The following is a 23,865-nucleotide window of genomic DNA, read 5'->3' as shown; positions in this document are numbered from 1 at the left end:
GATCAATTAAAGACTGGGGAAGTTGGTAAAAATCTTTATCACTAGCTCCAGTGGATAATTTGAATAACAGTTTTATTAATCGGACTTCCTTGTAGGTATGTAAATGAATATCCTATCACAGACAACATTGTTCTTACAGATAGATCTTGAAATGTTCATCTTAAATGAATGCCACATCATTCCTCTCGAGTTTGCTATTGCTAGCATAGGAAATCATAGGATTGTCTAATTCAAAATGGCACATACCAGTCCATTTCAGCTCCCTGATGTCTTAGATATCTATCTTTATGAGTTCTATTTAAATTTTGACAGATTCCAAATTTCCTAAATTCAAACTTTGTGTATTCCATGTCCTGGTTACTAATGGATGTTTGCAGTTGTTCCTTCAAATTTTGAGTGTGTCCCATCAATAGGTCTTCAATGAAAGCTTTGCTCCATTCATGCCATTTAGTTCAACTCTATGTTTTCTTCTGCTTACATCCCAGCTTACATATTTATTTATTTTTGATTTATTGATATTTTAAATGTCTATTTTTCAAAACCATTTTATTGGGGATTAATACAGCTAGCATATCATCCCACAGTTCCATCACATCAAGCAGTGCTGTACAACTGCTGCCACAGTTTCAGAACACTCTTTTCCTTCCTGAACTCCTTGACGTCAGCACCTATTACACACACACACATCCCACCGTTACTGTATCCCCCTGTGTCCCCCTACCCCCGAGAAAATCCTTATTCTACTTGCTCTCCCTGTAGGTTCACCAATCCTGGGTTGCATATACTGAAAACCATATAACACAAATTGAGGAGGAAATTCTACCCAAGGTGTAGTTTGAATGCCCTTGAGCCTGAGAGATTCTCTATGGTTATTCAGAAGCTTTTCAGTGGCTAATCCCTTGACAATGGAGCACCTATTCCTGCTCCCTATCTCTTCTTGGTGTGAAAATTCTGATGGACCTGTTCCCCAAGGGTGACGTGACAGCTAGTTGAGAAACTGGTGGTGTAGCTTGTGTCCTCACAGCGGTACGCAGCCACCACTGTACAGGTTGACAGACCAGTTGGGGGGGGGAGGGGGAGGACAGGGGGGACACACATAGGACCATATACATACTGATTGAAAGGGCTCAGTGATTTCTTGCAAGGAATCCTCTTTGGATTGATGCTCCGGTTGTGTGTCAGCAGGACATTCAGATATTCTTTCAGCTTCTGAGTGATGTGGTATTTGATACAACCAATGGATTACATACTCCAGTGGCCCCACTTCCATCTCCTTTACTATTGAGTTGATTCCTTGCTCTGAAGGGATGTTATGTGGGGTCTGGTGCCACCACATAAATCTCCTTACGCTGTTTTAGCAAGCTTTTAAGATCTTGCTGGATGTCATCCAAGACACAACAATTGCCCACTATTTGCCTGAAAGAACAGAGGAAGAAGGAGAGGTAGGGATCTGAGAAGGTAATGGAATGTGTGGTTTATTTTTCTCCATGAACAATAGCCTCTTTTGCCTGACACCAGAAGCATTTGATGATGCCCAGGACTAATATTGCTGAACATTTTGATCAAAGATTCTCTGTAAGAATCCTGACCCAAAGTGACAAGACACAGAACAGAATTCCAGAGTTCCCTGGTTTCCAAATTTTCAGGAAAAGTGTAGGCTGGATGGACCCCTGAAACTATTGCCCCAAGTTAATCATTCAGCCCCAAACAGAAAATACCTCCTGAAGTCTTTTTAAAACTGAGCAATGTGTAGTTTAGCTTAAGTGGCAAATAATGGGTGTTTTAAGTATTATGCTCTTAAAGAACTATATGTTTGGAATCTAATTGAGAACAGGAGCCTAAAAGATCAGCTATGAACCTTCGGAGCCAATACATTTGTTCAGAGTAGCAAGAGAGGAGGATTGAAAAACTGGAAGAGTATAATCAGTGTCACCAATTGTATATGTAGAAACAATTTAATTGGCGTGTATTTTGCTGTGTATATTCTCAACAACAGCAAAATAAATTAAAAATTGAAATCTAAAGCAGAACCAAAATTCTTTAAGTTCTAATGTAGTCGTGTTGATGGAGGCCCCCAAAGCAAGAAAGGCATATGCAGAACCAAACTATGTATCGATTTATGTAAACATAATTATCACTGTGCTTTCCAGAGTGGAAGAAGTTCACTGTAGTGGACATGGCATTAGGTAGCTGACCTGACTCTCTGAGGATGATTCTAATCTGTTGCTCGCTAATGTTGAAAGAACAGGCATTTGACACTACCAGTAAGCTGAATCAGTATTGGGGAGTGGGCTGTTGTTTTCCTGTACAGACGCATCTCAACATGCTGATGTCATTAATTGACCATTGAGCCAACTGGGAGGTGGCTGATGACAGAGCCTGGCTGATGTCAGTTGACGGACTCATTGTGTCTGCTTCATGGCTTGCTACTTTTTCTGATGATGGATGCTTTCCATAGGGCACAAATATGCAATATGCAATACATATATCATACCCACTCCCATAGATCAGCTCATGTTTCTACACAAGCCTTCCTTGTCCTTGACTTTCATAAATACATCTTTGCCAAGGATATGTGCAACTAGCTAAACCACTCAACACTACCCAGGAGTTCATATTGTATATTTTTGACTACTTTTATTTCTTTACAAAGTAGATGATGAAGTACACTGACCAAATTGTGGCCACTGTTTTCTTTCAAATTCACCCCTGTCATGTGGCTATAGTCTATTTTCAGCATGTTATTTATATAAAACCAAACCAAAACCCTAATCCACTGCTATCAAGCGGATTCTGACTCATAGAAAACCCTGCAAAATAGAGCACAAACAGAAGCAGAATGCCAAATAGTTTCCCTGTGAAGTAACTAGTAGATTTGAGCCTTTTGTCTAGTAGCTGGTGATTTAATCAGCTCAAACACCAGGACTCCTTATATAAAGCCAACTTACCTGTAAACCAGGCTCAGGTTTTTCTTCCCCCACCAACTCCTTGTAAGAGCTATAGGTGTATGCTGACAGACAGGCATTAGAGCAACTGTAGGGCATGATGCCAGCAGCTCAGTAGGACCGCCCGCTGGAGGAGAGTGCTTGTGCCCGTCATCCTTTCTAAGGCCCGTTCCTGGATGTATCACTTCCATGTTTCATTTTTTTTTCCTGGATCCACTTGATCTTATGACTTCTTGGTTTTCAAAGAACCCCACTCATGATGGCATTTCTGAATGATTATTTGATTATTTTGGTCAGGAGCTCCATCTTTACCAAGTTCTAGTAGCACCCAATTGATATTTTGCAAAAAGTGTATAATTCTCTTGCTCCAGAGTCCAATGGGTGGAAACTTCCATGTTCCTATTAGGGCTTATATAAACTACATTTAGTATCTCTTCACACCATCAAAACCTCCCCAAACCCACTGATAGTGAGTCAATGATGCCTTATGTTGGGTTTCTCATACTGTAAATCTTCACAGGAGCAGAATAGTTCATCTTTCTCCCTCAAAGTAGTGCTGTGTTTGAACCACCAACCTCGAGGTTAGCAGCCTAATGCGTAATCCGCCTCACCAGCAGGGGTCCATAGATACAGCCAAGACCATAGGATTTATTGCGTAATGAGAAAAGTGTTGTTTGCACTGACCCCTGGATCTGCTGTGGAATTCTTTCCTGTTCCAGGTTCCTCTCACAGTTGAGAAGGCCTTTTAATCACAAGGGCTGGAGAAACCTTTCCAGATGTGGAATGTGTTGTCTATAAAACCAGAAGAGGTCTACCATCCATTTTACATTCTTCTTCACAGGACACTTATGATATAAAATATTTTTCCTTTGTTCTGGAGCATTGTGGTATACCACAGACTACTAGACTCCTAAAATTTTATTGTGTCAGACAATAAATCTTTGTAGATATTGTCTCCTACTCCATGCAGATCATGTATCCTACCAAAATCTTCGATGGACTTTTTGGCATGATGTTCTCAAGATAGTGTATGAGTGCTGCGTTCCTCAGTGGCCCAGGCAGTCCAGATCACTGTGGGCTCTAGTATGATGGAAGGCAGGAAGCTCTGGAGTCGCGATTGCCCACGTGTATTTACTTTGTTCCAAGTGCATTCAAAATAATTTTTAAATGTATGTTCATTCTTTATTTTAAATAATTTTGTTGGGGACTCATACAGCTCTTATCACAATCCATATGTATATCCATTGTGTCAAGCACATTGGTTGCCATCATCATTTTCAAAACATTTTTTCTACTTGAGCCCTTGGTATCAGCTCCTCATTGCCCCTCTGTCCCCCCTCCCTCCCTCATGAATCCTTGATAATTTCTAAATTATTATTATTTTTTCATGTCTTACATTGACCGATGCCTCCCTTCATCCACTTTTCTGTTGTCCATCCCCCTGGGAGGGGGTTATATGTAGATTATTGTGATATTCCCCATTTCCTCCCCCACCTTTCCCTTAACCCCTGATATTGCTACTCTCATTATTGGTCCTGTGGGATTTATCTGGCCTGAATTCCCTGTATTTCCAGCTCTTAACTGTACCCATGTACATGCTCTGGTCTAGCCGGATTTGTAAGGTAGAATTGAGGTCATGATAGTGGGAAGTTAGTGGGGGGTCACAGAGGAGGAAGCATTAAAGAACTAGAAGAAAGTTGCATGTTTCACCAGTGCTATACTGCACCCTGACAGGCTCATCTCTTCCTTGTGACCTAAAGGTGGGCTTTGGGTCTCTACTCTGGACTCCCCCTCATTGACATTGATATGATTTTTTGTTCAGGATCTTTGATGCCTGATACCCAATCCCATCGACACCTCATGATCACACAGGCTGTGCTTCTTCCATGTGGGTTTAGTTGCTTCTCGGCTAGATGGCTTGTTTACCTTCAAGCCTTCAAGACCCCAGACACTATATCTTTTGATAGTCGGGCACCATCAGCTTTCTTCACCACATTTACTTGTTCACCCATTTTGTCTTTGGAGAGCCTGTTGGGAAGCTCAACATCACAGAATGCCAGGTAATTAGAACAAAGTATTTTTGCATTGAGTGAGTACTTGAGTAGAGGCCCAATCAATGTCTGTCTTGCAACCTTGATACTTAAAATATAAATATATTTACACATATCTGTTTACCTATTGTTATATATAAATATATTTACCATATAGACTCGTGTATTAGCCAAGTTTTTCAGCACATTTTTACTGCAGTTTTTGTGCTAAAATTAGTTGCCTCGGCTGATATTCAGGTCAGCTTATACTCAAGTATATATGGTACATATGTACATGCCTGTCTTTAGACCTCTATAAATGCCCATTTTTCTCCTTGTCCTTTCCTCAATTTCCTTTTACTTTCATCTTGTCCCACTATCATGTTTGGCCTTCATTTGGGTTTTAGTAATTCCTTTCAGCTACATTGGCCTAGATTAAGCCCTACCAGCCATCCTACATACACCCTCCTTGCCATCGATTTTAGATCCCTTGTTGTTCCCTTGTCCTTGGGTTTGTTAACACCCACCTCCTTTCCCCAACGTTCCCCTCTATTTTTTCCCCCAGATCTGTCGGTCCCGTTGTTGTCTCCTCCAAATTGTTTATTCTGCCTATATTATCTAGATAGACATGCAGAGACAATAATAAGCACAAAAACAAAACAGAGCAAAACAAAACAACAAAAGGAAAGAAAATAACAACCCTTTCCCCAATGCTTCTTATATCCTTTTCTAGAATGGATGTAAAGTAATTCATTTACTAGATCAGTCACCTCCAAGAAAATGTAACATTTGGCACCATAGAGGCAACTTGTCTTGTTACTGATGGTGCCATTCATGGTTCAATATTTGCCAGGGCTTTGTGGTATCTAGAAGAATGAATTAAATGGAGATGTGATAGCCTGGTATTCATCAGGCCTTTAAGATGTGTTGATCTCTGCCATTTTGTATTTATTCTATTTTCTCAGGTGGGGTAGAGCGTTTTGACTTGGTTTTCTCTACTTGATAGCTTTTACCTTACAAACTGAGGAATCAATGTGGATATTGTGCTAATAACTAATTCAATTAACAGTCATTTCAATTACCGTATATGCTTGAGTATAAGCTGACCCAAATCTCAGCCAAGGCGCCTAATTTTACCACAAAACTGCATTTAAAATGTGCTGAAAAACTCGGCTTATACATGAGTATCTACGGTAATCATTGGGGGTTCATAAAATGATCACTGAGTGGGGTTGGGAATCCAGTAGACTGAATGTAAGTCAGAGGTAGACCAGCAGTTCATCAATTGCCTGGCCCAAGCCACCGTGACACCTGCAGTTTCAGTGTGAATGGGACACTTGGATTCAACAGCCCTCAAGCCATTCGGCAGCCGCCTTTCTTAATCAGGGCTCTAATGAGGAACAGAACCAGTGATTGAAGTACATGCCTGTGTGTGTGTGTGTGTGTGTGTGTGTGTGTGTGTGTGTGTGTGTGACGTGTGGCTTTTGTGGTAGCGAGAGGAATGAATTAAGTGGAGATGTGACAGAGACTACTAGCGCTGCATCAGACCTTTAAGGGTGCCGTTTTTTGTTCACTACGTTTTCTGAGGAGGGGTAGAGGATTTGGGAGCATATGCTTGATTTTCTTTATGTGATAGCTTTTACCTCAAAGACTGAAGAAGCAATGTGAACATGCCACGTATATGTGTATGTACACACATACATATATGTTCACGTGTAAGCACACATACAAGGAATTTGCTCACGCAATTTCAGGGATTGACAAATCCAAGACTCAAAGTCAGGTGTCAGGCTGGAGACTCCTGTTGGTTCACAGGATTGTAAAGAGTTGGCAAGTCTTAAATCTGTAGACTTGAGACCTGTGCAGGCTTATGCCCCTAAATCTATAGGTCAAATGACTAGAAGAGTCCTCTGGAAATATGTGTAGTTATAGTCTGGAGTAAGAACACATATGAAGGATACACTTTTTGTTCTTAATGCCTTCAACTAATTGGGTGAAACCTGCCTGCCTTAAGGAAAGTAATTTGCTTTACTTGAGGTCAATTGATTCAGTCACAGGTTATAACAGCAATTAGACTGGTACTCTGATGATCACCATTGCCTATCCCGGATGACACACACAACTAGCCATCGCGGCTCATTTCCCCACTTTACATTGGCACTGGTGTAGAAGACCATTAAAGGAAGCAGTGGGGTGGGGTGGGGGATCCGAACCAAAGACACCAGGATGCAAGTGCCTCCCAATGGCTGTTTTCCCTTCTTTGGTTAACAGATTGCAGGTCTGCAATTGGCTCAGGTACAAAAACTGGGCAAAGGATTATGACTTTTGAGCAGTGACTATCCTCAATCCTCATTTTATTATGATTGCTACCTATATTAGTCTCCTAATACCGCTGTAACAAACCACCACAAATTGGGTGACGTGAAGCAATACACATTTATTCTCGTACCATTCTAGAGGTCAGGGTGTTTTGAGGGAAAAAAACGGTATCACCAGGCCTGGGTTCCTTCTGGAGGCTCAGAAAAGGAGCCTTTCCTTGCATTTACAGTTGCTGCCTACTTGATTGCATCTCTTTTCTTTTCCGGTTCTCTCCCCTCCCTCAGGTAAGGATCATGTAGGTTTTATTCAACCACTTGGATAATTCATAATAATCTTCCCATCGCAATATCTTTGTCTTACTGACATCTGCAAGGGATATGAAGCAACATATTCACAAATTGTAGGGATTGGGACACCAGCATGTTTGGGAGACATTATTCTGCCTATCATAATCTCCTTCTGGGCTACCCAAATGTCTTCTAGGGATGGAGTTTCTTTAAGTCTCCATAACTCCTGCTGATCAGCCCTTCCTGGCAACCACGCCAACCTTATAATCATGATAACCATATCCACCTGGTTTCTGAGGGTTAAATAATACCACCTGGCCTGTGTTGTTTCTGAATCCTTTTAGAGGAGCCTAGTTCTGGGACTCATTTCCTACCATCACACGTAATTGAACTAGTACTTTACGCTCTTTTATTCTGGTTTGATCCCGCCTCATTGGGACTTTTGCCTTTCCACCCTAGATATACTGAATCAGAATCTACAGTTTAGCAAGGTTCCCCAGGTGATTATGTGGACATTTGTAAGATTCACCAGGGCATACTCAGTTAAACTGTAGACTGTCATTCAGTATATCTGTGCTGGAAAGGCAACTATCGGCTGTAGGTCTAACCAGAATGAATATCTTGTAAGCCCTGTTCCTAATCTCCCAAGAAGCTTTGTTTCTTATATCTGAATATTTTCTACTGTTTGGTGTATTCTCTAGAAGAGTCCTTGGAGACAGGCTGCCCCCTGCAAGGGACTTGATTTTGGAGTTAGTCCTCAGTGAGCACAGCTGGGGGCAATGTCAGACTGCCCAGTAAGCAAGGGAAGCATGCACACGGTGAAACTGCTCACTACCGATTGTGAAATAGGCACAAGTCCACCTGTGTTTACTTTGCTTAGTGGGGAATTCAGCCCTGCCTGAGGACAATTACTGCACAGGGCGGAGAACTGAGGACTACCCCTGATGGGGCAGCAGCTGGGCAATGCATCCTTCACTGCTGAATTGGGTATTATGTTAGAGCAGTTTTTCTCTCTGCTCTTCCAAATAGAATCCCAGGAACTATTCCTGCATATTAATGAGATAAAATATAAAGACATATGTTTTTAAATTGTGGAAAATCATTTTAATGGTCAAAACTGTGCCAATAGCTAAGCACTAATTTTAGACATTTTGGAGATGGTAAAGAAGAGAGGGAATCTTCTAGATGTTCCTCTCTAATCGACTATCTCCTTCCCCCTTAGATGTTATTCTGCCCTAATCACTCGTGCAATAGCTCAGGACCACAGAGATAAATATAATAAGACATAGTACTTACCATAGTTTAGCAAACAGCAAGGCACTAAAAGCAATGATAGGCCTAGCTGCCAGCATATTAGTCTGTGCTAACAGCTGTCAATGCTCAATCTCATTTAATCATCAGTATTTTCGCCGTCCTTCGCTCTCACACACGGTGGTGTAGTGGTTACATGTTGGGCTGTGATCCGAAAAGTCAGCTGTTCAAAACCACCAGCAACTCCATGGGGGAAAGACAAGGCTTTCTACCCCTATTAGCAGTTACAACCTCAGAAATTCACAGGGACAGTTCTACCCTGCCCCATAGGGTCGCGATGAGTCTGTATTGACTTAATGGCAGTGAGTTTGATTTGGTTTTAGTTTTAGTTTCACGGTCACACACGCCTGATGCCCTACATCTCTATGAGCAGTGGTTTTCAACCTTCCTAATGCCGTGACCTTTTAATACAGTTCCTCATGTTGTGGTGAACCCCCCAACCATAACATTATTTTCATTGCTACTTCATCACTGTCATTTTGCTACTGTTACGAATCAGGTGGCTCCTGCGAAAGGGTCCTTCGACCCTCAAAGGGTCACGACCCACAGATTGAGAACCACTGTTTATGAGACTGAATTTCTCATCCTTCATTTCCTAGTTTCCCTCTCCTTTTAAAACATGCCTCTACCACAGCCCTTGTTAAACAACACACCCTACCCATACCAGGCCTGCGTATTTGGGTCAGCTCTTTCCCAACCATATTTTGGTTGCTTTCCAATCTAAGGTTTCAATATCACATGCAAATGGAGTGTTGCTGAAGATAATCGAAAAGGTGGCAATAGCACACCTTTTGTCAAGGAACTGTCAGACAGTCCAACCAAATTCTGAAAAGGATGTGTGATGAGGGGTATCATTGCGCATGTCAGATGAATCTTGTCTGAAAACAAGATGCTTTTCTGTGTTTCACTGACTATACAAAGTCATTTAACTGTGTGGATCATCAACGTTTTAGATAACATTGCAAAGAAGGGAAATATTCCAGGACATGTAATTGTGCTCATTTGGAACCTGCACACACACCACCAGGCAACTGTTTGAACAGAAGGCGGTGATATTACATGGTTTTAAATCAGCAAAAGTGTGAGTCAGAGTCGTATCCTCACCACACTTCTTCCATCTGTACGCTGGGCAAGTCCTCTGAGAAGTGCTTTGGGCCCTAGCTATCATAAGTTCACCTGATCTTCTTTGACTTTTGGGTGTAAAATTTCAGCCCCAAACACCCTAGAAAAATTCTCATTACTCCTGGGTGCTTTATTATCTCTAATATGTTGTTTTAAATATTATGTATTTACTTTGTGTATGACTCTTCTGTCTTCCTTTCATGTGGAAACTCCATAATGGCAGGGGCTTTTGTCTGGTTTGTTCAAGTCTTTTGATCTCTACTTCCTACAACCTATAGGAGGCACCCAATGGGTGTCAGCTGAATGCATTAATAAATTCCTACACAATAATATGAGGGATATATTAATATACCCATTTTAGAGTTGAGGAAACTGAGGCCCAGAAACCTTAAGGTATAAAAGTAGAGAGTAGCTGAATTGGAATACAGACCCAGGACTATTTGAATTCTAGGTCTAAATCACTAATCAGAAAATAACACCCCCAAGTTCAAACCAAACTCATTGCCATAGAGTTGATTCTAACTCACAGTTAACCCTATATAGTGTTTCCAAGGCTGTTAATCTTTACGGGAGCAGGCAGTCTCAATTTTTTCCATGGCATGGCTGGCGGGTTTGAACTGCTAATGCTTACCCAGCAGCAACACTGGGGGCTACTTGGTACCTGAGGGGGGTACCCCCAAAAGCTGATTTTTTTCCAAAGTCAGATATTTAATTGTTTTTTTACAAAACAACCTTATCCCCTTCAAAATACTCTCCGTTTGTCAAACCTTCAACTCTATTCTTGGAAGCATTTTTCAAACTCACCTGTTTTTGTAAACATTTTTCAAACTCATCTGTTTGGATGGCTGACTGCAGCTCCTTTGTTGTTGTTGTTGTTGTTAACCTCTTCTGCATCGTCAAATGACTGTCCTTTCATGTCTCTCTGCATTCTCAGAAACAGAAGGAAGTCACATGGAGTGAGGTCAGGTGAGTCAGGATTGTGGGGCAAGAGAGGCATGCTGTCTTTTTGCCAAAAACTGGCACAGAGATGGCTGTGTGAGCAGGTGCTGCATTGTCATGGTGGCAACACCAGTCTTGTCTGCCACAGACCAGGCCTTTTTGCACCCTTTTTGTTATATATTCTTTAACGTTGCAAAACATTTGTTACACAATCTCCTCAGAACCGCTAAATAGAAAGCATGATTGACAGTCTGACCTGTGCAACAAACTCCAAATGAAATATCCCCCTCCCATAAAAAACAAAACCAGAAAAAGTGACCATTGTTTTTTAGGGGGGGTACTTCCTTGTATAACATCGCCAAAAACTTACTGCCATCACGTCAATTCTGACTCACAGGAGGAGCCCTAGTGGTTTCATTGGCAAAGTCTTGAGCTGCTATCTGCAAGATCAACAGTTCAAAACCACCAGAGACTCTGAAGGCGAGAGAGGAGGCTTTCTACTCCCGTAAAAAAAAGTAAATTACAGACTTGGAAATTCATAGGGGCAGTTCTAACCTGACCCTAAAGGGTCCTGTAGGGTCCTTGCTTTCCACTCTGAACTCAACTTTATTTATTCCATTATCTTAGACCTTCTCCAAATTAACGCAGTGCTCTGGGCTTCTGCATAACCTTTGCTGGCAGCTTCTTTAAAGCTACATTTTCTAATCAATGCTCAGGTACCAGAGCTAGTCTACTGAGTCAGCACTTTTGGTCTGTATGATGCCTTGAATTTTTCTGACTGTATCAAATAAGTGAAGTGATCTCTTATCATTTTGAAATCAGCTACTCTGAAATCTAGAGTTGGGAAACTCTTAAGAAGCTTTCAACCTCAAACTCACTGCCCCCGAGTCATTGCTGATGTAGAGACATTACAGGGCCAAGTAGACCCGCTCTTGTGAGTTTCAGAGACTGCAAGTTTTTAGCGGAGTAGAAAGTCCTGTCTTTCTCTCTAAGAAGCCTTAGAGGCAACATAGATGCTCTTCATGCAGACTGAACCATGTGCTCTTCAGTTATAGGAAAACCCTTTCATCAAACATAGTCCTTTAAAAAGTCCCACTTTCATTTACTTATTAGTTATTGAATAATATCTATGGGGAAGGCTCTATTCAGATACACCTCACCGAATAAGACATGTGATGGGGCTTCCAAAAGTTTGTGGAGAAATTAAATGATAATAGAAGATTTCAGTATTCTGCCAAAGATCATAGAAGTAGAGAGTAGCCGAATCAGAATATGGATCTTGGACTAGGTCACTTCCAGGTCTAGAACTATAGTCCATGTATTTCATACCCAAGCCCAACCAAACCCACTCCACTGCCCTCAAAGGGCTTACATTCCAGGGAGGCAGAGAAAGATAGTGTAGCAATAATAAACTAAAATGTCAGATGGTGAATATCTCTATGAAGAAAGATGAAACAGAGATCGAAATTAACAAGTGACAGGTGGGGGCTGGCTGTTTGGGTAAACTTAGAAAAATACTCATGTGACTATTGTGAGAATGAATAAGTGAATGAAGAATGATGAAGAAGGGCGCTACTGCAGTAGACCATGTAATGAAAGATGGCGGTAAGAGGTGGAGAGAAGAATTCATAGTCTGGATCTATTTAAAAGATAGGATCAATCGCTTGGTGGGTACTTAATTTCATGTCAACTTGAAGTGTAGGGGTGGAGACTAGCCTGCAGCTTGATGACGTCATTGGGCATTGGGAGGTACCACTGAGATAAATGGCTCTCTGGAGGCGGGCCACTCTTGCTCTTCTTCACCTTCCTGCTGGGGAGCCACTCAGAGACCTGCTGGGGCCCTGCGGGAGCCCCGGAGATGTGTCCACTGCAGGTGCATCCTGCATTGTTGCATGTGGGTGTGTGAGTCTGAAGAGGGACTTATGGGCTAGTATTGGACTTCTGAATTTGAGTTGGTCTGGCCTGGGATGTGTTCTTGAATATACTTATTTCTCAATATAAAACTCTTTCTTACAAATATATGAATGTCGCTGGATTTGTTTCTCTAGTCACCCTATCCTAATACAAATCACATCTGCTGACTTGGTTGATAATGGTGGGTGAGAGGAGGAGAGAAGTCAAAGATGATGTGACACTTCTGGTTTGAATAACTAGAAGAAAGTAGCTATTGATGAAGGTGTAGAAATTTGCTAATGTGGCAGGTTTTGTGGCGAAAATTAAGTTACTTTGGGACTGTACATCAAGTTTCCGGCTCAGTGTCTCCATCTCTGTCTCCCTCGGCCTTTGGCCTGTCTTTCCCTTTTCTTTCATGTTTCCTGAGATCCAGAAAGTGAAGCAACATATTCTATCCAAGGAAAACCATTGAGAATCACTCCATTGTGGAAAATATCCCTACTGGTCCCACCCTGCTCTCTCTTGGCCAGACAGAGAGGCATCCTGTGTTGATGGCTGCCTTTCTTTCTCCTGGGAATCCGTGCATAGCCAAGGAAAGCTTTTTCCTTTCACACATAAATACTTCAATCATCTGAAATACTGTGAATTAAGTAAGAGAAAGATGTTTAAAAGAGGAACAGGGGGGAGAAACTGTTTGTTGTACACTTCTGGTGATGGCAACAGCTTGAACCGATGAGTTGGTTAACATGCATCCCTGTGCATGGCTTGTCCCTGCAGTTTGAGGTGGGGCTGCACATCACAATTTCTACACAGTACAGCCTCAAAAGGTTTAACCAAGCCTTGTCATTTGAAACCACATGCATTCATCAACTGTTCAAAATTATAGTGCAAATCTATTTAGTAGAGAATGTTCTGGATTTTAAGGACAGTAACAGAGGAGCTAATGAGGTTGCAAGAAACGCAAATGGATGCATTTAAAAAAAAGTAAAGGCATTTCTTTAGGATTGTAAAAGCCTCTACATAGTTTTGCTTTTCTTAAAAAACACGTTTGCAAGATGCCTTCCAGCAAGCTTTGAGCTGTGAAATCAATGGGAAAGATCTACAGAGAGAGCTCTGCAGGGCCCCATAGTATGTAGTTAATTCTCCTTTTACTAGATTCTAAATTTAATCCTGCTCATTTGCATGCCAAGCTCCCAGAATGCTTTGTAATTTCACAACTGTTGGCTAGTGGTCTCTGCACTTATCCTTTAAAGAACAAAGCAAAATGTTTAGGGCGTGCCTCTGGCTTCAATGTTTAATTTTCTCCTCTGTGCTTTGAAGAAGAGTATTGGGAGCTGACCTTTGCTGGCATTCACCCTCCTTGCTGGAGAATCACAGACATGAAGTGGAGAATGTGGTGGCCTTTTCCTGTGGCATTACATCCAGTTCCTTGACACATGAATAACTGGAAGTCTGCATTCATTTTCTTGGGAGGGGTGGAGTGGGGTGTGTAAAAGGACCATAATCCATCCATGGCTTGTATGACAAGGCTTGTTTACTTCAGGTTTATGGAAAGCCCAAGCTGGAATATTCTGCACTTTCTTTCCATGGATGCCCAGTAAATCATTTCTGTTGCAAAGTAAATGTTAAATTTGAATGAAGAGATATTCAGATCTGAACTGTGGCTGGCTTTAGAGAAAGTGCATTCAAGATCCCTAATGCAGACCTGGCCAGACCAAGAGTGTCTGTCTAGGACGGTCTGGAGGTTGACAGTTGGAAGTGGGAATGGTAGGAGGTTTTTCTGAGATTGCTTCTGTAATGTTTGCACAGCAAGACACTTTTGGAGGGAGAGGATTATTATTAAATTCGTATTGGGGCCTATTTTCCTGGACAGCTGAGGAAGCTCCCCAACTACCACTCTGACCACACACACAGTGGCTCCTTTAAATTACTTCCCTGGAAATTTGAATTTTGCGGGTAACCGAAAGACACTGTACTTTATAGCTGAAAAGGCATGTGTTTGCATTTCCTCACAGTGTAACCTTTGTCTGCAGCCTTGCCTGGAGCACAGCGTGGATTCAGAGCCATGCACATGGTTCCCGACTGAGGGAGCGTAGTGGTAGCGCTGTGCACATCCCAAGGCTGCACATCTCACCATGACCGTGACCGTGACTGTGCAGGCTTGGTCTTCCCACACAGGTGTTTCCACTGTTTCACAGCCTGAACGGCGCTGCTGTGCTAGATTCCATCCTAACAGGCAGCCTGTTCAGTCTCTTTAGAAACGATTCTTTTGAGACTATCGAAGAGACCAAGGAAGAATGTTCAGGGTTGATGGTCGCAGTGTCCCCCAACCACCCTCCCAAAGATAACAATGACTTGCATTTTCCGATACGCATTTTCGCGTTCTCGCCATGCCAGCGGGCCAGCAAGCCCATGCGACGCCTGGCCCGTTCAGGGCTCTCTAGGGGCTTAGGCACCGGCCTAGGCGGCGCCCGCCCGCGGTCCTAACAAAGGCTGCGGCTGCCGCCTCGAGCGGCGCGGCGGCGGTGGAGCGCGAGATCGGGGACGCGCCGGGCCGGCTCCTCTGGGGCGGAGGGAAACCCTCCTGGGAGCGGGGCGGAGGCCGGGCGCGAGGCCGAGCCGGCGGCGGGCGGTGCGGTCGCGTCTTCCCGAGTCCCGGGCGGCGGCCCCGGCGAGTGCGTGCGCCTCCTGGCGGCTGCGGAGCGGGCTCGCGCGGCCGCACTCCCGCGTCCAAAAGGAAAAGTGGGAGAGGCAGCTGCAAGGAGGCAAATCAATAGGGATAAAGGAGAGGAGGGTGGAGTCGCGGATCAGCCATTCTTGTCTTACGGGGTCCCAGCTGGCACCGCCACAGACCCACGCGGGGGAGGGAAGCGAGCCGGGCGCGGCGGCGGGCGCGCGGGGCAGGGGGTCGGCGAGAGGAGCGCTGCGGAGATTGACCATTGTCTCCGGCTGCCGCCGCGGGAGCCCGGGAGGGGCGGAGGCGGGAGGAGGCGGCGGCCGCGGCCAGCGCACCATTCGCTCCACCTGATCTCCCGGCGCTGTGCGCGGAGGAAGGCGCGGGCGAGCCCTGAGCAGAGCCAGGAGGGAGGGAGGCAGCCGCTGCCACAGTCGCCGCCACCATGTCCTACCAAGGCAAGAAGAACATCCCACGGATCACGGTGAGTCCCGGCACCGCGCTCGCCGAAAGTCCTCCTCCTTCCTTCCCTCGCTCGCTCCCGAAACCACCAGTCTCAGCCCCGCCACCTCCCCCGGCCCTGTCCCCGGGGAGGGCCGGGGGCCCGGGGGTCTGGGTGGCGGCGAGTGGCGGTCAGTCTCGCCGGCGCGGCAGGCGCCATACAGACGAGCGACCCTGAGGCTTGAGGGGAAACCAAACAAAGAGGAAACCCAAACAGTGGCGCGGGGAAGTTTGGTTTATTTATCCTCCTGTCTGACCACCGGGTGATTTCCCAATAGCGCCGGGCTCAAGCCTCTCGCTGGACCCCACGCCGCCCGGGGTGTCCTTGTGCGCGGTCCCCGGCTGAGGTGCGCTTTTTGTTTAAGGAGCCTTTCGGCGGACAGTGTACAGAGAAGTGACACCTTTCCCCCGTGGGAGCCCAGCCTGCCCGACCGCGCCCCTCTCCCAGCTCCATTCCCGCAGTTCTGCCAAATCCTCACCCCACCCCACTGCTCACGCCCTAAGCGCGAGGGTGTCTGGACTGTTGTCCCCGCCATGTCCTGTTCACGTCTGCATTCGCCCCAATTCAGATTTCAGTGCGTCATGTTTGGAACTGGACAGCTAGCGGGGCTGCAGCGGGCACGATCGGTCATGCGTTTTACATGTTTCATGTCATCTCTCTCCCCTCGTTGCAAGAAAAGGCTGAGTTTTTAGACCAGATTTTCGTTAGGAGTTGCAGAAGCAAGCTTTGTGTGTGTGCCTGGTCCAGCTGCCATTATGTGCAGACTGAGCCTCCTGTGGCCCTAGGGTGTCAGACGCGCTGGGCGTGCACTTAGGGCTGGGTGGAGAGGGACGTGTCTTGGGTACACAGTCCGCTGCCGGGGTCCAGCATTATTGAGTAAAATAACCCCACCCCGGACCCAGCCGCATTCCTTGGGGATACTTTGAGAATATGTCCCCAATTTTAGGGATCTATGAGAGACTGGGGTTGGCATTAAAAAAAATAGCACTGACATTTGTTAGTTTAGCCCGCAGCAGTGCGTTTGGACTTTGTCTATAGTGAATTTGATGAAACCTTTGTGGCTGTGTGTGTGTGTGTGTATGTGTAGTGGGGGTGGGGGAAATGGGTGGCTACTCCATCTTTGCTAGGCGAACAAAGGAAGTGATCCTTGGGCCCCAGGAGGCTTAGCAGCTGCCCCAGGGCAGAGCTTTACCTGTTACTGCTGTTAATTGGCTGGGTCTTGCAGTGGCTGTGAGTCCCTCTGCACTTGTTCCCTTATGCCTGGAACACGTTGCATTTTGGATCGCAATGGAGGACTTTCCGCTCTGCTGGCAGGAAGGAGCCCCTGCTGCCCATAGTGCACGTTATTGTCAAGGGTGTGCTTTCTCTGGCAGCTTCGTGCCTTTTTCATACACCTGAGTTGCACTGCACACTCAGACGCACTGCTCCTGCCCGCTCTCCAGCGGGTCCCAAGGAAGAAACCCTTCCCAGTGGGACGAGTTGGGCTGGTTGGAGACCCTTTTGCTAGAGCGAGGTGACTGGGTTTAAACCACCCTCCCTTTGCTTCTACCTGACATGGTAGAGTGCATGATTGAAGACAGGTTGTTAGCCGCTGACAGCGCACAGGGATTTCTCAATGAGAACCGCCTTTGCAGAAAGCTGCGGAGGACACTTTCCCCTAAGAAAGCTGATGGGCAGTCAAGCCAAATGGTATACCTGTTTACCTAGAGAACCACCGCTTTCATGCTGGCCCCTCCCTGCACTGGGCATGCTGTGTATATGTTCCTGGGCTTTACAACCTGCGCATTTGCCTCTTCTCCTGTTTGGGAAAGGCAGAACATAGATTTTCCTCCCCTAGTTTTAAGACCTTTGTTTTTTCCCCCTATTAACTCAGCCTGTGATTTGGCACTGAGAGCCACGCCCATTCTGTTAGGGATCCCTTAGGCCACCTTTCAAGAAACATTAAGAAATTCAGCCTTAATAACCTGCCTTAGTAGTCCCAATAAATGGTGCCCAGCCCGTCTCAGGGCTAGGTTTGCAAGGGCTTCCTTTTGTTTCTGTTTGGATGATCTTCCCAGGGGTACAGCCTTCTTTCTCAATGTGCCCTCCATCCTTTCTCTGCGAGCGTGGGGCGTGGTGCTGCAGAGCAGCCTCTGCTGAGGAGCCTTGCCTAAGGAACAGGGGCTGTGTCTCCAGCAGCTGTGACCAGAGTGGACAGCGGTTGTGAATTTCTTCAAGCCAAGATGACTTGTGTTCATTGTTAACCTCAGAGGGAAGGTGGTGGTGGTGGTGGGGGCACAGCAGGAGAAGGGGGTTGGTCTATAGGGACAAGGAATCCATTTGTAGAATTTGCTCATGCTTTGTGCCAGTGTCGCCATGAGCAAGGATTCTGATTCAGGGTGAAATGTCTGTATGCTTTTTTGCCTCTGTCAATTGTGGTTACCTCCATACGACAAGGGCTGTGGCTCCCTTCTTAGATTTGGTTAAAAATGTGAAAATAGGGCCACACGTGTGCATATACAGAAAATATGATGGAAGGTCTAAATATAGCATCTTTGCTTTATGGGCTACTCGAATATTGTTTTTCTCCTTTCAAATATCATTCTAATGGCAAGGTTATGGAATTTTCATGATAGCTCCTGTCCTCTGTATTCCTTTCTGTCAAGGGTGCCCCACCCAGTAGCTCATATAATCTGAACTCAAGTGGGTGCAATCTTTCCTGGTCTTGCACTATTCCCTGCCATTCCAGATGCTACCCACTGCCATCACATTTAGGCATTATGATTTTTTTCTTCTTTCTACATATTTTTGCTACCCTTCCGAGCATCTTACCACCTCACTTTGACTAGTTTCCAGGATACGTGGATTTCTTGGGCACTGAGGGAATTGAATTGGCAGAGGCTGTCCCTGTGAGCAGTTCTAGTTGCAGGCCTTCATAGTTCCTTCTTAGGTGGTTTTGGTAGATACCTGTCCACCCTAAACACTAGCCCTTGCTTCCAGAGGTCCAAAACTGGCCGTTTAGGATAGGTTAGAAAACCAGCGCAGGGATCTTGAATTCTTACTGATTTCCATCTCCACTGTCCAGCACAATTCCTGGCACATAAATGCTTAATGATTATAATACTATTAACAGCTCACCGTCATACCTTTTGAATTGGGATGAGTCAGTTCTGACTCCTACTGACTCCATGAGTGACAGAGCAGAACCACTTCCTAATGTTGTCTTGGCTGTGAGGGGTCCAGAGAAGATCCCTGGTAATGCTGTGCGCTAGGCATTGGGCTGCTCACTGCCAGGTGCTCTGCGGGAGAAAGGCAAGTCTGTCTACTCCTGTAAAGATCGACTGTCTCAGACATCCTCCCTGGGGTCACGAGGAGTCAGGAATGACACTGTGCCAGTCAGTTGGAGTTTACCCAGAGGACCCAGGGACCCTTTGATCCCATGTACTGTTTATTTTGTGCCATGCCTTGTACCTCCCATCTCATCCTTGCTTATCTAATCCTTAAATCAATCCTGTCTAAGAGGTACTATAGTTATTTCCATTTTCCAGATTACGAAATAAAAACTAAAACAAAGTAGCTTAGAAAATTAAACACACACCCTTGTCCAGATGATTAGAGGCAGGATTCAATTCTACACACTAGACAGAACTCCAAGTCAGGTCCTACCCCCTACACCCCCCATAGGGCTTCGGCTTCTACTGTCATTGCTATTTGGTGTTAGTAGAGCAAATGGTTTGGAAGAGCTGTGGCTTGTCTACTCCTGGCAGAATCTAGAAACGTATCTTTTTGCCCTTAGCAACAAATCCTGTAACATGGTCTCTCTTCCCTTTTATAACAGGAGCCCTGGTAGCATAGTGGTTACGTATCAGGCTGCTAACAGCAAGGCCAGCAGTTTGAAACCACCAGCCACTCTGAGAGAGAAAGATGAGGATTTGTACTACCATAAAGAGTTACAGTCTTGGAAACTCACAGGGGCAGTTCTCCCCTGCCCTGTAGGGCTGCAGTGAGTTGGCATTGACTGATGGAGTGAGTTTGAGTTAAAAATAGAAGTAACATTTGTTTTTTCCAAATCTTTCACAATAGCTACTGTACCCGTTGTTCGGGTCCAAAGTGGTGAGAGTGCTCTCTTGTTTCCTCTAATATAAACTGTAACTGCAGCTGGCCACAGGAGCAGGCGGAAACGGTCTTTTAGGTCCCGGTACTGTGTATGTGCTTTCTTCTCAGTGTCTCTGCATGAATTGAAACCTAAGTAGGTGGAGTCAGTTACTCAGAGACTTGTGGGGGCAAAGCTGCAGACCAAACCCAATGTCTTGTCTGACTTCCAAGGCTAAGCTCCCCTGGTGAGGCAGAGGTCATCTCGCCCCAGACCTGCATGCAGTTGTGAAGTAGAAGCTCCAGAACTCCTGGCAGACAGATTACAAATTGAAAATACATACTTATTGGATTTCTGCAAATTTTATCTTGCAGATCATGCATTTCTACTGCATTCTAGTGTGTGTGTGTGTGTGTGTGTGTGTTTTGCCTGGAAATTACTAATTAGCGTGCTCAGTTAGGAATGTAACTGGAGAGTCCAGTCAAGGGCGTGTGTAGCCCTGGAGCCCCAAGCTCACTGACCTCACCTGAAGGATGTGATTGGGAGAGTTGTGGGCCTCAGGGCTTTTGTTTGTGTTTGTTTTGTCTTTTTAAGGAGTGTGAAGGAATCTTTATGAACAGGAGGAACATTCAGATCCCTGTAGCAGTTAAAGCTTGGGGCCTGATATGAAGCCCAACATAGGTCCATCCATAGAGACAATAACTGGGTTAATGGTTCCTTGAGGTTATGTCCAAGGAGGGTGGTGGGAAATGGAGAGCTAATGATGAGCATAAGAAGAAAGAAAATGTTCTAACATTGATTGTGGTAATGATTGTACAATTCTTCTTAAGACAATTGAACTATTGAAGTGTGTGACTTGTGAATTAGATGCCAATAAAACCATTCAAAAAAGCCTGAAGAGGAGCCCCTGGAGAGGGGGCCAGTGCCACCCAGCCGGTGCCAGGGGCTGCGCATCCCTCCTCATTCTGTGGGTATCCTAGGAGATGGAAGACTGGCGTTGGGAGGCCAAGGGAAGAGGAGTCACCCCAACCCAGTACCCTGAAAGAGACATTCCTGAGGACAAGACACAGACAAAATGCCAGGCATGGAAATGGCAAGCATCTTAGATTTCTGCCCCTGGAAATCTCAGCACAGGCCTTTCCTATTGTGTGAAACCCAGTGGCAATCCTTACCCAGTTTATTCATTTTTCTCAAGTGCTAGCAGAATGTCCCAGGTTTCTATTGAATCACAGTAACTGTGACAGAATGTGTTGGACACTTGGGGGAATTCTAGGGAAACAAATGACCTGGGAGACTTTGAGTCTATGTGGATCGATCAAAATTCTCCCTGCTTTTCTCACTGGGCTGCTGAAAGGCTCAAATGAGGTTGTGACCAGGAAAGTACTGTGTCAACCTGGATGCACTCAAGACCCTTCATGCTGCTGTTCACCTGACACATAGAAATTAAGAAAGGCAGGCATGACCAAAGACTAGTTTGGAACGACTGCTTTGGAAACTTTTTTTAAACACATATTTTCAAAAGCCAGCATGAAACTATAATGTATTGTAGGAGGACTCTGTAGTTTTTCCTTGCTTTGGTCATGATGCAGCGTTGCAGAGAATCATACATGTCATTTATCCCTGACAATCTAATAGTAGGCATAAGGAATAGCTCAGATTTAAATAAAGTCTCTCCTATACCCAACTAAAGGATATTTTCCTTGCTTGAACAATATTGATTTGTTGTCCTGATCAGCATCCTGGGTGACACGGGTTACCAATACCCTTTCTAACAGTTTCTTTACAACTTCCTTTTCTCTCTGGCATTTTATTTACCAGAGCACAAAGTATATTTGAATTGGAAAAAGCACCCAAACCAAACAAAAACAAAACAAACAACCCCCTAAAAGAAACACAACCCCCCCATTATATCTTAAAAGAGAAAACCAACCAAACAACCAAAAATAACCCTGTTATTATCTTAAAGGAGAAAAACCAAAGCTGTCTTCCAGTCGATTCCAACTCATAGAGACCTTATAGGACAGGGTAGAACTGCCCTTGTGGATTTCTGAGACTGTGCTCTATACGGGAATAGAAAGTCTCTTCTTTCTCCTGCCAAGCTGCAGGTGGTTTCAAACTACTGACCTTGAGGTTAGCAACACATAGTGTAACCCCTATGTCACCGGCGCTCCAAAAGGAGAAGTAGACTTTTCTTGCGCTGTTGAACTCCTCTTGTGTGAAACTCAATATATGTCTACCTTGACGTATGAAAAAGACCCCCCCAAAAATGATCAAGTTAGGTGCAGTGTGATGATCCCCCTCAACTTAGTCCCTTCCTTTGGTGGCTATGTACAAAACTATTTGAGGAATACTTCTTCTGTAAGTTAAATTCCAGGGACGTTGGTGCTTAGAAACATAGGTAAGATGGTGAAGCTATTGAGTGTCTTAGCACAAACGATATGAATCTTCTCCTTTAACCCACCCCTTTTCTACCACCATGAATGCGTTCTGTAAAGAAGGCTCAGGGGGGTTAAGCAAACCTAGTAGAGTCATGCAGTTTAAGAAGCACGGTCCTAAGATTCATTCTTCCAGAAGTGAGTGAGTCTCACCGGCAGGAAACACCAGTGCTTACCTACCCACAGGTGACCCTCCCCTGCCCCCTGCCCACCTCTAGCTGTCCACAGTCCAATCTGTTAGTTAGGGCACACATGTGGACCACAGGGTAGAGCCGGAGTGGGGATGGTCTGAGCAAGTCTCTCCGGTCTCTATTGGAACGAGTCCGGAGTGTATGGTTTCCTGTTGTGCACGTGCCCCTCCTGCCAGCCCTGTGAGTTTCTGGCTCTTACCCAGAAGCATGTGTGAGTGCAGGGTGGAAAGCCGGTGCTCTTCAAGGGCAGGTCTAGGCCCAGAGGCTCCTCCTCCCTCTTTGCCCTGTTCTCTTCCCTGACATCATAGGGGCGGGGCTCCTTGCTCAGTCCCAGGCAGGCAGAGAAATGTTTCCAGGGCACACCCAGCAAGTGAAGCTCACACGTAGGTAGCAGGGTGGTCCGTCCGTGTGAGGATGGTCTGTGACATCTGGAACTCAAGGAGATGTTTCTCCTGCCTTCAATCAACTACTCTCCCCCTGTGGAAGGGGGGCCAGGAAGTACAATCTAGAATAAAATTTTATATTTTAAGAGGAGTTCCTCAGATGAGGGGCACAAAGGAGCCCTCTTGTCAATTCCGCAGTGTAATGAGAACATTGGGAGGATTGTCAGCATAATAAGGCTCGACCTGGCCTCTAATTTACATGTGGCTCGGGGCAAACCCTTATTATCCTTCTCAGATGCTATGTCAGGAAAGTGATGCCATTAAATGAGATGATCCCCAAGGTCCCAGCTAGCCCCCCTGAACCCCAGGGCTTTTATTTGCTCTGTTTTTGCATGAGATCATGGTCAGCCCGACCTTCAGTGGCTTTGCCTTCTCAGAGGGCAGTTGTAAGCCCTTCCTGCGAGGGAAGAAGAGGCTGGGAGAAAGCAAGAGAGTAGCAGTTGCCGGCTTAGCCACAGCGGGACCAGGCAGCATATCTGTTGCAAATAAGGGTCTTTGGTTGATTTTTTTTACTCTTAAAACGCCAGCCTTTGGCACACTCAGAGCTTGGATTTGGTTCATAGATTGTACAAGGAAAAAAATCAACTCGGGATGATTGATAAGCCTTTCCTGAGGAGAGAATGAACATGTGTGTCATTAAAATAAGACCACGATTCATTTGCTGTCACAGAGAGCCTCTCTTTCAGATAAGGCTAGCATTGA

General features: G+C 45.1%; 1 protein-coding gene across 2 annotated transcripts in view; it reads left to right on the top strand.

Annotated features, from left to right (window-relative positions):
* Positions 1-23,865, top strand: part of DPYSL3 (dihydropyrimidinase like 3) — a 158,340-nt gene that overhangs the window by 55,253 nt on the left and 79,222 nt on the right. The window contains exon 1 of one of the 2 annotated variants that reach the window (XM_075541782.1): positions 15,753-16,004. The exons of the other annotated variant lie outside the window; for it this stretch is intronic. Coding sequence (XP_075397897.1) covers positions 15,966-16,004 — 39 coding nt within the window. The 5' untranslated portion in view covers positions 15,753-15,965. Of the gene's footprint in view, positions 1-15,752; positions 16,005-23,865 lie in introns of those variants that run through there. 2 annotated transcript variants of the gene reach the window in all.

Source organism: Tenrec ecaudatus, chromosome 2 (assembly GCF_050624435.1).
Source record: "Tenrec ecaudatus isolate mTenEca1 chromosome 2, mTenEca1.hap1, whole genome shotgun sequence".
Classification (NCBI taxonomy): Eukaryota; Metazoa; Chordata; class Mammalia; order Afrosoricida; family Tenrecidae; genus Tenrec; species Tenrec ecaudatus.
Note: the sequence above shows the minus strand (reverse complement) of the source record. Positions and strands in the feature narration are given on the sequence as shown.